Genomic DNA, 14,055 nt, shown 5'->3' with positions numbered 1-14,055 from the left:
CTGCATTTAGTATATACTGCACTTTATATACTAAACCTAGGCTAATAGACTAGATTATATATATATATATAATATATGTAATATATAGTATTATATAGAGTGTAATATTTATGCATTGGGATATGTGCAAGTATACACATGTACATATATATATTTATACCTCCATGTAAAAACTTGGTTGTTTTTTGGTTTTAATACTTTTTGTTACTTTTGTGGGGACTGCACTCAGTGGTGCTTGAGGGCTGTGCCATTCTGGGCTTTAACTCTGAGCCTTAAACACAGACATAAGCTCTACCACTTGAGCCACATCCTTGTTCCCCAGATATTTTCAGTAGAATAACTTGTAGCTTGAGACTAACACAAATGTTTCTTTTTCTGTTTAGTTCACCAAATGACAAGAAGTCCTTTTGCTCAATTGAAGGGGAATGGAATGGTATAATGTATGCAAAATACGCGACAGGGGTAAGAAGTCTTTTGCCACTTGTTGTGGGTTACATTGGACTGTACCTTATTCTTTACTCTTTCTTTGTTTGGAAATCTAGTGCTAATAGAAGGCCAGTGTTTTCCCTCGGCCACCCCTTCCCCAGAAGAACAGGCTGTTGAATAGTTTCCTCCCCTCTTCAGTCAGAACACCAAGAATACATGTGGAAAAGCAAAAATGCTTGGCACATAGCAAATATCCAGTTGGTGTTAGCTTACATATTAGAATTAGTAATGCATTAATGAAATGCTAGACTAGCTTGTGTTTTCTACACGGTTTGACTTTGTATAAGAAACATACTCACTCTCTGGCACTAGGGATAAAGAAATGAGTGTGACAGTTCTGGGCCTCAAGGAGCTTACAAATGGTAGGAGGAAGTATGTGACTTACAAGAAGAGCCAAGAAGTCTTTGTTGTTTGCAAGAAAGTTTTATTTTTATTTCATACAAGTATGTACTTATATAGTATGTGTCTAACATGACTTTAAAAAAACAAAACACTGGCTACAATGTGATTATCATGCTTTAAAAAGAATTGTTTTCTATATGGAGAGTCCAAACTGTGAAAAAATACCTGACCATACTTAATACTTGTTTGGGAGCTGGAGAAGTGGTACAGCAAGTAAGGCAGTTGCCTTTCACTTGCTGGCCCAGGTTTGATCCTCAGCACCCCACATGGTCCCCCAAGCCTGCCAGGAGTAAGGTCTAAGCACTGGTGGTGTGAACCAATAAAAAAAAAAAACTTGTTTTGGGTCCAAGGTAATTAGCCCAAGATCTGTAGGACATAGCCAAATTGAAAATGTCCATTGAATGGAATAATCATTACCAAAACTTAAGACACACAACTCTCTTTTATGCTGAAGATTACATATGAAACTGTTATCTGCATCAGTATTTCTCTGCCTTTTCCAGCAGTGGTCCCCTTCCTGCCTCTGTCCTGGTTGGTCCCTTGCAGTAGCCTCCAGTGAGAATTGCAGGTCTACAGCACTGACATATTTGGGCATACTTCTGGTTGTGGGTTTGGTCTCAGACTACCCTGTAAAAAGAATCAAAACAATCTCACCACAAAGCAAGTTTCACAAATAAGTTCTAAGGCAGAGTTGTACTCTCCTTAAGTGTGCAGTATTCTTACAACTCGGTATACATCTATTCACTGAACATAACACAAATTTAAGCACAGGCTGTTGGGAAAATAAGCACTGACGGACTTGTCACAGGGTAGTCACAAACCTCCAATTTGTTATAATACGTAAAGTGCGATAAGATGAGGTATGCGTATCACGAGTTTTACACCTGTTAATTGAAATCTTCTAGGAAGAGTTGCACTTTCTTTCTAATGGGAACAGAACTGTACCTGCCTTTCCTTTCTAGGAAAATACAGTTTTTGTAGATACCAAGAAGTTACCTATAATCAAGAAGAAAGTGAGGAAGTTGGAAGATCAGAATGAATACGAGTCCCGAAGGTAAGGAGACAGCGGCTCGGGAGCGAGTGTGCCTGGGCCCTGCACTGGCTGGCTTAGGGCTGTGCTAGCACAGCAGCCTGGAGGACACCTGGCTTCATAGCGAGCTCCCGCATGTGCCAGTTACCTACGAGGCATTGGGGATCGAACCTGTGTTGGTCATATGCAAGGCAAGCAGCATACTTGCTCTGCTACTCTAGTCCCAATCTTTGTTGTATATGACATAGCATTGGGATCCCAGTTAAGAGGTAGATAGAAAAAAAAATACCTTCATGTCTTTGTTGCTGTTTGCAAAAAAGTTTTATTTTTAAGTATTTTTAATGTATATAGTATGTGTCTCTAATATGACTTTTAGAAACAGAAACGCTAGCTACAGTGTAATTATAGTGCTTTACAAAGAAAGTTTCCAGGAGGAGAGGTGTAGTTTGTGGAGAGGTAAAGCCCATGAAGGGAGCATGAAGTCCTGGACTTGAATCCCTGACACCAGAAGCAAAAATAATAAACTCAGTATTATCAAATAGCTCATTGGCTTGCAGTTTTCTAATAGTCTCATATTTTCCCCTTTCCCTTTTGCATGATAAAATAAGGTTTAAATTACTGTTGCTGCAAGCCATGTGCTCTACCACCTGAGCTCCATTCCAGGCCGTAAAGTAAGACCTTTGGTTGAGGAATCATACACTAAAATTCTGTTAGCATATCAGGGAGAGAATTTCTAAGGGTGTGAAAACGTTTCTTTTTTTCCCCCCCTGAAATGGAACTTCAGTTCTTCTGATCCAATCCTTTTCTATAGTGAAGGACATGGGAGGTAGAGAGGTGAGCTGACACCCCTCAGGGCTATGGCTGGAGTCAGAAGTAGTCTCAGCTCCCTCTCTTCTTTCTAGTCAGCGTAGATTCCACTTTCCACCCACCCGTTTCTTCCTGACACTAGCAGTAGAATCTTCCACTCTCTGTTAACTCAGTACCTTGGGGCCACAGAGCGCCTGTCTTCGAAAACAGCACTTAATGCCATTTGATTTGGACTAATGATGCTGTGCTTGGGTGGCCCTAGACCTGTTCTCAAGACTGCCAGCTCCACCTCCTGTTTCCACTTAGCGCCTTGTTTCCACTTACCACCTTTGCTGCTTTTTTTTTAGCCTTTGGAAGGACGTAACTTTCAACTTAAAAATCAGAGACATTGATGCAGCAACTGAAGCCAAACATAGACTTGAAGAAAGACAGAGAGCAGAAGCTAGAGACAGGAAGGAGAAGGAAATTCAGTGGGAAACAAGGGTAAGCTGACTTTGGAGATTCTGCGCCAGCTTCCCACTGCTCCTCACCCAGTACACCCTGGTCTGGGCCTCATTAAATTCTCTGAGTGGTGGGGTGGGCTACCCCAAACAGCACTTTCGATTGGCCTGGGGAGGGACACTGCATGAAACTGCCCTCCGTGAAGGTCCATGGGGAGAAGACATACAGCAATAAAATCGGAGTACAAAGATTGTGTTTCTAAGTGTGCAACTGAATTCCTCTCTTTTCTCTTACAGTTATTTCACGAAGATGGAGAATGTTGGGTTTATGATGAACCGTTACTGAAACGTCTTGGTGCTGCCAAGCATTAGGTTGGAAAATGCAAAGACCAGAGCAGTAGGCATAATTAAGCAGCCGCCTTTCTGGGGAGAACCTGCTCACTCCCTTCTTTATTGCAGTGGTTCCTATCTCAGGGATACCGGACTTTCCGATGCAGGTGAACAATTAAAGCAAGAGAAGCTTCCTTTTTTTCCTCTTCCGTGGCAGTTACAATTTTGACTTCAGTCCTGAGGAAACGCTTCAGGTTTTGAAAACAAGATGTCTGCACCTTTTCCAAACTCTGTGCTTTGAAAAGCATTTATAAATTCTGGTCTCAAATTATGCATTCTACTACTGCTACTGAGATGTACAACATGTTTCTAGTTCACGTAATCAGGTTATATATATATATATACATATACATATATATATACACACACACACGCACACATATATATACACACACATACATATATACATATACACCTGATGGCAGATTTTTCATGAATATTCCATTTACTGTAAATAGTGTTTCCTCCGAGTTATTTTAGAAAATTAGTGCAATGTATGTATTAAAATCAAGTGTTAAGAAATTTCATGGTCTCCAATAATTTTTATTTTGGAATTGACCTATTAAATTGTATCTAACTCTGGACTACAGTTACTAGCTTCTTAAAGGCTTCATAAAGTGATTTTTCCAAAAATGTGTTTCTTGTATTTATGGTTAAACCAGTACCAATATTTCGGCAAGCTTGAATATAGGAGTTGACTTTTTACCAGGACAATGGACCATAACGGACAGTCTGTTCTTTTCTCACCCCCGTCACTCTCATCTACTCCACTCTTAATTCTCATAGTGCACATCAGGACTGCCAGTATCTTGTTGCCCATCCACTGAAACAGTAAACTGAAGGACAGTAACATGGGGACTGTCAATCTGAGAGGGACAGTGGTTTCAAACTGCTCCTCCAAGCCTGTCAATCCTAGCTACCTTTGGCTTGGAAGGAATGAATCAGATTCTGTGATGCAGGTACAGAAGCCCTAAGGCAATAGTAACATTTCATGAAATACGCATTTTTAAGTGCACAGTTCTTCAGGCCAACAAGACTGCAGTTTATTTGACTATTTTATGGTAGGGGAGAAGGTTAAGTGTTGATGTAAAGGCCCTGATATCAGTGATGGGGATGGTGGACTCTGCCAGCAGAGGAGAGGTTGGCAGGTAGGTTAACTGCATCGCATCACAAGAAGAGCTTGAATCTTCACTGTAGGGGGCGCCATCTTCTTCTGTCTCATACTTCCCAAATCCAACAACCTGAAAAGAGGCCAAAGACCTATTAGGATCTGCAGCACCAATCTGCATGACAACTATGTAAAGCATGAAATACTCACATGGACACTGAGCATTTTACTTCCTGGTCCTCTGTGAGCCTTGAACCAGTTGACTAAGTCTGATTTTGAGAATGACTTCAGTGCTTCGATCTTGCAAAGAGAAAATAGGAAAGGCAAGCTATAAAAGACTAACAGTGTACTCCATAGGTCTTAAAACATAACCCCTAGCTCTCCTTGGCCCTGCTCAGCACACCTGAACATGCCCTTTGAAGGCTCAGCTTGACCCCTTAACCTTCCAGTGTAGGATAAAAAATGAGTTCTCTGTACGTGACACATCTGTGTTTTATAGAAACAACCAGCCCTGGCAGAGAAGCAAGCTGTAATTACAGCTAAGTGCTGTATGCACTGGCTCAGTGTCACTTTGCATGCACATGGTAACTTGAGAAAATCCACTAGGGAAACAGGTGAAGAAACCTGATCTGTCCTACCTCTGTTTTGGAAAACTGGAGTGCTGAAGGACTGGGCTGAGTAAACAGTCACTTTGACTGTATAGAACAGGTGCCTCCCTACCCCCTGTACTCTCCCTCCGGTCCCAGTAAAAAACTCTTCGTGCCCCACTGAAATGAAGATGGCCTTCACTAGTTCACCTTATAGGGAATATTATCAGAGCCCTGGATTGGAGGACCCAGAACTCTTTTGGTGGGTTTTACTACTTAGTGGTGGGTGACTTAGTAATACTGACCAATGATGTACGTAGACCTGAAAACATCCCACAAAGACCAATTTTCTTTAGAACATAAAACCCTTTCTGCCCCCACAAATCTCAGCCTCGGTCATACAAAAGTGAGTTTGTTCTGACTGAAATTGGCGGCACAGGACACGAGAGGGCAAAGGTTAGCATCCAGCTGTCTTGTCACCTAATGTGCTAGAGAAGGGAGTACAGAAAGAAACTCCCAACATTTGAGCAATCAATGACGAGATGGGGCAAGTGACAGACAATCCTGGGTCCACGGCCCAGGCCTCTCCACACAGTATCGATTTGCTGGTTACTGGTGATGCAGACAGGGTGGCTGTACCTCGTGGGCAAGGCGGTCAAAGAGGTACTGCTGCGTCACCACTTCGTTCCAGTTTCTATCCACCTCCTCCCCCAGGTGGGTGTCCTCACACTCCTTGAGCTTGATCAGAGCTGTGACCTGTTACATCAGAAAGAGCGCAGCTGTGGCATTACCCAGTTCTCCCACAAAACACCGGCTCTACAGTCGGGTCTGCAGTGCTGTTTCCACTTGGCACTCCTAGCGGAATGCGGGGGATAAAACACGGACATGGGGGTCAGATGAAGGTGAGGCTACAGACACTGGCCAAGTGCAGAGCTGGATCACAGGCCAGTAAGCCAGAACAGTGCAGTCACCTGGGTATTGAATGCATCCTCAGTGAGGTTCTCAATCTTCTCCTCAAAGCTAGAAAGAAATTCTTCTATTTTCTTGTCAACCACTTCGGAGCTGGAATAAAACATCTTCAGTTAAAAGTTGTCTGTGTGCCCAGGATATGGTTCTCAGGCCTAGAGCAGAGGTTTTCCATCTGGGAGCCCCACGTTGAAGCCTCACATCACGTGGTATCACCAGGTGTGAACCATCCTAAACCACCCAGCCCAGGCCAAAAAAGAACAGGCCAATGGCCTTAAGCTACAGGAGGAAGCTGACCTCTGCCCAATTCCCTGGTATCTGCAGTGAGCCAAGCTTGGACATTCCAAAGCTGAGAAGACCTTTAGACCTTGGTCCTAGCATAAAGGCCAGGTAAAGCATCTTTTCCTGCCTTATTCTCAGAAGAAATACAAGTCCTGCTCAACGACTACAGGGTTTGAGTCAAAAAAGAACCAGTGACCCATGCTGGATAGGGCACTGATGAGCCACTCTCCACAGTTGTGACTGAATGAGGCCAGCCTTGAGTGGTCAGTTGCCTACGGTTTCAGGAAGCATCCGTGGGCCTACTTGCTCTGCCAAGACTAGTTGCGTGCATACTTACTTGTATTTGGTTGCCTGCGTCCCCACAGTGACGGAAAATCCCAGAATTCCAGATGTGTTCCTGCAGGTTGGGTAGACATGGTACCTAGAGCCAGAGAGGAAATCGTTAGCCGGCCCTCAGGCACCAAGGCATAAGAAGAGGCCTCCACAGACTAGGCCTTGTGGTTCTGAATGACGTGTGTGCACCCATTTTCAGGTCGGAGTCAGCATGCCCCCCGCCCCCCTCTTCAGGAATCCAGGCTGACCTGGTTTCTCTCACTAAAGCGACCAAACGCCAGATGACAGGAGGCTATGGTTTGGGCTATGGGTTGGGCTCTCAGGTCTGCAGGGACCGCAGGGACCAAAGAGCGCTGCGAGGCCGCTGAGTGAGGCCACATGCCAAACCTCCACCTGAGCCCAGCGCTGTGCTGGGGACTTACCCAAGGGTCTGCTTAGTTCGAAGGAAATCAAAACAAGGCTCTTCCATGTGCATCTGTAATTCAACCACAAGCCCATCAGTTCAGCTGCCACGGGAATCTTCCATTTCTTCCCCACAAGGTTCCACAGCTCCCAAGTCCAGTCTCCCTCCCTGCCCTCTCGATGCCCAGAAGATAAGTCAACCATGCTGCCTTGTACTCGGCCCACTCACCACCAGCAGCTCCATGAGCGTGTACTCCTTCAGGCTCCTGGTACCTGACTGAAAAGAAGCCTCAGATCAGAGAATTCAGCTCACAGGCTCGGGCACCCCGGTAAGCGTTGGCACACCTTTATTCCCAAGCCCTGCCCTCCTATCTGCTCTGGAGAGTGGAGCCCACCCTCCCAGGTCCTCAACAAGGTTGTTACACTAGGTCAGCTGTACTCCCTATCCTTACGCAGAACAGCGGGTCATGGGGGGAGGGGGGCCAGACATCCTCAGCCTCGACCTGTCCTCGGGCCCAAAGGACACAGAAAAAGCAAGGTCTTAAGAGAGCAGGTATCTAGGGATCAACAGGGGCGCCTGGACCACCTCCTTGGGTGGAAAGGCTGAACTGGATCTTTTGCAGCAACAGAGAGCCAAATGAGTGGAGTGTTCAATGCCCAAGAAGCTGTGCCTCCCTTGGAGACCAAATCCTGGCTGTCCAGAGCCTGGCAAAGCAGCAACAGAAGGGGAGGGCAGGAGGCGAGCAGGCAGGGCACCGCCAGCGCAGCTCAAGCTCCGACACCGGCAGGCGCCTGGGAAACTCCCAGAGACACTCAGCCACTGCAGGCAAGACAGTGCCAGCGAGGACAGTGCTGGGGACCAGCGGGGTTACACCTGGCCATGCTTGGGGGCCTCCAGGGCTCTGATCGGTGATGCTAGAGTGGGGACAGGGGGCGCATGGTGCCATGGATGAAACGGGTAGGGCACATGCAAAGCACAAACCCTAACCCCCACATTATCTTCCACAAAGTTTATCAACTGATTGCCGAAAATGACCTGTGAGGAGAGAAGTTCCCTAAAAAGCAATTATATTACCCATCAGTTCTAAAAGGTGCTGAATGGACCCTACCTCAACACAGTCTACAACAGGAAATCCTGTGTAAAATGTGTACAACTCTAGGTGTGGGGCAGAAAAAATCCAGAAATGAGGGCAGAGCTATGTGGGGCCAGGCCAGACCCTTGATGAAGCCTGGGGCCTGCCAGTCTCTGGAGCGTGACCTACAGTGTGGGGGAGGAGGAACCCGGGCAGCTCTGGTCAGAGGGAGACTCCACACATGCGCGGGGCACAAGCACCACAGGATGACTGAGTGGTGGCGGCGGCAGCCCCCGCTCAAGCACACCAGGGAGTTTGGAAGGGCCTGAGAGAAGGGATTCCTCGTGCTGAGCCTCAGGACCATAAAAGCGACCACAAGAACCCCAAGTCCAGGAGGTCTGAGATCAATGTGGGCAGACACTGGCCCCACAGGCTGAGGTAAACCAGCCTGGTTCCTTGTGCCTCACCCCACCTCTCTAGAGTGGTGTGGAAGGAACGAAGGAGCCAAATACAAGAAACAAAACTTGATGGCAGGAAAACAAGGGACACTGGTCCTCACATTTCCCTGCCAAACAAGCTCCCAATAAAGCCCCTGTCCCAGGTGCTTTGAAAACTTTCATTCCAACCCTGAAGCAACTCTGCTGTCTACTGGCTGCTTGGCTGTGTCCTTTCATCTCTTTCTAAACTGGGATTTTCTACAAAGAGCCGCCTTCTTGGGCGTGGCATCAGGGGAGCATGTAGGAATAGGTGCCTCTAAACTAGAGGCCGGGTGACTAAGGCAGAAACATTTGGGTCTGGTTGTCGCTCAGAGGTAAAGCACTTGCCTCCCCTGTGTGAGGCCCCTGGTTCCCTCCTTGGCACCCATCATTTCACTGACTAGAGCCATTTTCTAATGTAAAATATTACATTTTCAGTCAGTAGTCTCCAGGGGACAGTGTAGTACAGCAGCTAGGGCGCTTGCCTTGCATGCAGCTGACCCGAGTTCGATCCCTGGCACCCCCTAAGATTCCCCTGAGCCCCACCAAGAGTGATCCCTGAGTACAGAACCAAGAATAAACCCTGAGCACTGCCAGGTGTGGCACCCTCCACCCTCCCCCCCCCCAAAAAAAAAGTCATCACACTTCAAAAGAACAAGTGACCCCAAGTCCGAAACTGTGAAAGGGCCTGACGGTCACTGGGTCATTCCTCGCAGGCACCTTAGGCCCATCCCTGGCTGAGGAAACCAGAGGCCAACTGACCTGGTAGTACACGGTGACTTCCGAGTTGGCGTCCCCCTTGTTCAGGGCTCTCACTTTGCAGAGGTGGTGGCCACTGGGCAGCTCAACCACCTGGAACTGCACAGGCATCTCCTGCTCCAGAGGTGTGAAGTTCAGTTTGCTGCAGAGGAACAGGACAGTCGCTGAGAGGCTGCACCTTTCCTGTCCTTCCCAGCTGCTGTTCTGTGACCAGCCCCCAAGACCCTCCACAGAAGCAGCTTCACTGCAGACTGAGTAACTTGGTTGTGCCTCAAGGCCCCCCTGCTGGGAGGCACACAGCTAACCCCAGAGAGAAAACCAATACTCACTCAACAACATACTTCAGGAAATCCGTAGATTCCTAAGAGGCAAAGGAAAAGAGAGTAAGAACATCCGTCTCCCTGGCATTCATTTCCTCCAGAGCCAGCTACAGTCTGAGTTTTACACTCTGGAGATGCTATGGAGGCTGATCCAGCCACTGGGTCATTCCTTCCTGGCCCCTCGCATCACCAACACTCACACAGCCCCTTACCACACAGCTCTCAGTGAACTGAAGCCCTCCACCCTCCCTGGGCACCGTCTCCACACACTGACATTTCCTACTGTGTCACTTGGAGTCACACAAGTCATCCTCGAGGCTGCAGCCCTACGACAGCTGTGACTTGGGAAAGCCCAGGCCAGTCACCAGACTGTGGAACAGTGCGGGGAACCGCACATCACTCTTACGTGACTCCACTATACCCCCGACCCATGACACCTCCCCCTCCAGAGTATCCACTGTCATGGCCACTCATGGTAACTAAGGCCTTGGCACCCAGATGAGGGGGACCCCCACCGGCTCCGAGAAGCAGACACTTCTGCTTCCCACACTTCTTTCTGTGGACACAATAGAAACTCAGCAGGGCTTGTGGTGGGGGACAAAGCAGCAGCAGGGACAGCAGTCTCAAGGGTCAATTACACTGTTCTCATTTGTGGCACACATGACCCTAAAACACATGACCCTGGTGCCCCTAACTTCTCCCTCATCCCCACATCTAATTGGTGCCGGAGCTTTGTCATCCTCTAATTCTTGGATCTTTCCACTTATTTTGCCTAGTCATCACTTCTCACTTTAGCGTTTTAGTTTTATTATTTTTTTAGCCTGTTCTTTTCTTTCTGTTGGTAAAAACACATAACGTGTTTAGGAGTACAGTTTCAGTGTTACGTATAATCAATGAGGATGAAAAGGAGCACCAGGACTTTTTCATTTTGTAGAATTAAAATTACCCATAAACAACAGCCCTTTCTCCCTCTCCCACCCCTAAGTGTCCCCATTCTACTTGGTTCCCAGGCTCAGAGTCTGCTCTGCACCTAAGAAGTAGAATAACACTTCATGTCAACTCTGTCAGTTCCATCACTGGTCTCTCTGGATCTTAGACAAACCCTCCTTACTCCTTTAGTGACCCTCTCTTAACAACAAGATACGGCCTGAGCTCCTTAGCTCGACATACAAATTCTGACTAAGAATGTGGGGGTGTGTGTTTTGGGGCCAGAGAGATAATACAGTGGGAACTTGCACGCAGCCAACCCAGGTTTGATCCTGGCACCCCATATGGTTTCCTGAGCCCCACCAGGAGTGACCTTTGAACAGAGAGCCAGGAGTAAACCTGTGCACAGCCAGGTGTGACCTAAGAACCAGAAAAAAAAATGTGGAGTACATTTGTATGTAATATGATCCCTCCCCATCTCCAGCTCTCTTTTTAAACTGTCTGTAGTTTCCACACAGAATCTTCAGTATAACGAATTCCATTTATCTACCAAACTTGTCTCACTCCCAGTCCTGGTTATTCCAGGACCTCCTGGTCCTTCTCAATATCAGAGTGGGCAGCTTCCTTCCATACAGACGGTGATGATGCTGGCTGCCCAGACTCCAGAACTTTCCTTGAGGGTCAAATTCACACAGTTACAGACTTCGCAATAGCATTCAGACCAGGTCGCGGCCACAGGGTACCCAACACTCACTGTGCTCGTGACATTTCCTTGCACCAGGCCCTCAACAAAGAGCTGGGATTTGAATTCCCTGACAAAGCTCAGCAAAGACTCCAGGGAAAGGCCATCCATCAGGGCACGGTACTTGTCAATCATAGACCAACGGGCATACTCCAGAATTAAAAGCCGCACATCTCTGTAGAGAGGACGAGAAATAAAGGTTTCCTATAAGAAATGAATCATGAGGAGCTAGGGAGACGGCTCAAGGGGGCTAGCGCACACGTCTTGCCTGTAGAAGCCCCAAGTTCAATCGCCAGCTCTGCCAGGTGTGCCCCAAGGGCGTCCAGCACCACTGGACTCCAGCAGCACCATTTCACAGGGCCCCTGGGAGAGGCGACTCATGACTTTGCACTCCAATTACTCCAAACAGGGCTTGGGGGACCATAATGGGATGCTAGAGCTCAAACCCGCATTGGCCACAAGCAAGGCGAGTGTCTCCTCTGCCGTGCTATCACTCCAGCTTCTCCTAATAAAAATTTTCACTGATTTTTACTTGGGTTTAGAATTCCTATAACCCAATGAACAGGTATTCACTTTGCAAAATTCTAACATGTCTGAAAACTAGACCTCAAACTCACCACACCTAACCCCCCTCCAGGAAGCCTATACTTGCAGGTCTCAGATGAGTAGGGCCCGGGGCACCTACTTGGCCAGAGTCTCAGGCTTGATGAGAATGTTAAAGTAGGTCTTCTTCAGCTGCTCCGTTATCATGGTGAAGACGGCGGGGGTGGAGTTGAATTCCGCTAAGTAGTCAATAATAAGCTGGAACAAGAGCTAAACAGAGAAGCAGCACTGTGAGTGGAGATAGCATCAAGCAATGAGTTTCTGAAACGTCTGTTTGGGGCAGGGTGTGTTGGTGTTCCCCTGCTTTTTACCATGGGCCTGACAGCATGATGGTAACAGGTACTTCAGCAATAGATGAAAAGTACTGATGACTCAATCCTCGTGGCACTAGTGCTCAACCACTGTCAAATTTGGAGTAACTACTACCTTACTTTTTTTCCTTGTAATTTTCTTTTTTTATTTTTGGTCTTAGGGCCACACACAGCTGTGCTCAGGACTTATTCTTGGCAATGCTCGAAGTAATGTTTCTGATGCCAAAATCGAATCCAGATCAGAACGTGCACGGCAAGCACCTTACCCACCACATTATAGTTCTCTATCTTTTTATGAGCATTTTTAAACATTCTTCAATTTTTTGTTTTGCCTTTTTGGCCCACACCAGCAGTGCTCAGGGATCACTTCTGACAGTGCTCAGCAGACCACATACAGCACTGGAGATTCAAACTATAGTTGGTGGACTGGAAGGCAAGTGCCTCAACCCCTGTATCATCACTCCAGCCCCCTAAAAGTGACCTGAATAGGTTGAGACAACTACATTCACATATACAATTTTGATAATAATGACAACTGTCAGCTCTCACACTGTCATCCAGACACGTGATTTAAACATTATCCAAAGTCTTCGCATGTTTGACTAAGATGATGGTGTTCTTTAGATGGATCCTATACTTTCCTTACTTACTCCTTGATATTTAACTGAGTCAGCATTATAATTAAACACTGCTTCTATCAGCATTTCTAAGTAGTTATTGCTACTGTAGGGGGGAAAAGCTGTGCATTCTGATATACTGATCTTAAAACCAGTCACATCACACAAGTTTCTTTTAATCAGGGTCTATAGCCCAGTGGCAGTCAGAGCCCCAGAGCCTGGCGTGCTGGGGGTGGAGCCTGCACTGCTGACACTCACGCTGGTGCAAGGCCCGGCTCTACACTGGAGCCACATTTTCGGCCCCATTTTCTTTTAAATTTTGGTAGTATCTTAGGTTTTCTATGAATATAATCATAGAAGTTGTAAAGAAACACTTTTCCCCCATACTTTTATTTCATTTTAATGTACATTTTTCATTTTAAAATACTAGCCAGAACCTCTAAAATAGTTCTTAATACAGCCAGTAATAGTGGGTATCCACAGATTATTCCTATTTTAAAATTCAGTGGTTTGTCAGTAATATATGTGCTGTAACTTTTTTTTTTTTTGCTTTTTGGATCATACCCGACAATACTCATGGCTGACTCCTGGCTCAGCACTCAGGAATCCTCCTGGCAGTGCTCAGGGGACCATATGGTATGCTGGGAATCAAATCTGGGTCAGCCACAAGCAAGGCAAATGCCCTACCCACTGTGCTATGCTACTGCTCCAGCCCGTGCTGTAAATTCTTAAAGAAAAAGAGGTGTGTGTGTGTGTGTGTGTGTGTGTGTGTGTGTGTGTGTGTGTGTCCCTCCTTGCCTCCATTACTTCTAACATGGAATCACTGTCACTGTCACTGTCCTCCCGTTGTTCATCGATTTGCTCGAGCAGGCCCAGTAACGTCTCCATTGTGACAATTGTTACTGTGTCTGGCATATTGAATACGCCAAGGGTAGCTTGCCAGGCTTTGCTGTGTGGGCAAGATACTCTCGGTAGCTTGCCGGGCTCTCCGAGA

At 46.8% G+C, this 14,055-nt stretch overlaps 2 protein-coding genes across 8 annotated transcripts in view; one reads left to right on the top strand and one right to left on the bottom strand.

Moving 5' to 3' along the window:
• Positions 1–4,144, top strand: part of OSBPL9 (oxysterol binding protein like 9) — a 180,849-nt gene extending 176,705 nt beyond the window's left edge. For all 6 annotated transcript variants that reach the window (XM_056122452.1, XM_056122451.1, XM_056122448.1 and 3 more), the window contains 4 exons: positions 384–462; positions 1,851–1,942; positions 3,073–3,208; positions 3,463–4,144. In XM_056122452.1, the coding sequence (XP_055978427.1) occupies positions 384–462; positions 1,851–1,942; positions 3,073–3,208; positions 3,463–3,537 (382 nt within the window). In that variant the 3' untranslated portion in view covers positions 3,538–4,144. The remainder of the gene's footprint in view (positions 1–383; positions 463–1,850; positions 1,943–3,072; positions 3,209–3,462) is intronic.
• Positions 4,145–4,573: 429 nt separating this feature from the next.
• The window catches only part of NRDC (nardilysin convertase), a 68,990-nt gene continuing 59,508 nt past the window's right edge, over positions 4,574–14,055 (bottom strand). For both annotated transcript variants that reach the window (XM_056122446.1, XM_056122445.1), the window contains 11 exons: positions 12,216–12,343; positions 11,543–11,705; positions 9,871–9,902; positions 9,545–9,683; positions 7,463–7,510; positions 7,254–7,306; positions 6,836–6,919; positions 6,222–6,312; positions 5,890–6,006; positions 4,874–4,963; positions 4,574–4,796 (listed from right to left, as the gene is read on the bottom strand). In XM_056122446.1, coding sequence (XP_055978421.1) covers positions 4,599–4,796; positions 4,874–4,963; positions 5,890–6,006; positions 6,222–6,312; positions 6,836–6,919; positions 7,254–7,306; positions 7,463–7,510; positions 9,545–9,683; positions 9,871–9,902; positions 11,543–11,705; positions 12,216–12,343 — 1,143 coding nt within the window. In that variant the 3' untranslated portion in view covers positions 4,574–4,598. The remainder of the gene's footprint in view (positions 4,797–4,873; positions 4,964–5,889; positions 6,007–6,221; positions 6,313–6,835; positions 6,920–7,253; positions 7,307–7,462; positions 7,511–9,544; positions 9,684–9,870; positions 9,903–11,542; positions 11,706–12,215; positions 12,344–14,055) is intronic.

This window comes from Sorex fumeus, unplaced genomic scaffold, assembly GCF_029834395.1.
Source record: "Sorex fumeus unplaced genomic scaffold, SorFum_2.1 ptg000045l, whole genome shotgun sequence".
Lineage (NCBI taxonomy): Eukaryota > Metazoa > Chordata > Mammalia > Eulipotyphla > Soricidae > Sorex > Sorex fumeus.
This window is presented reverse-complemented; position numbering and strand designations above follow the sequence as displayed.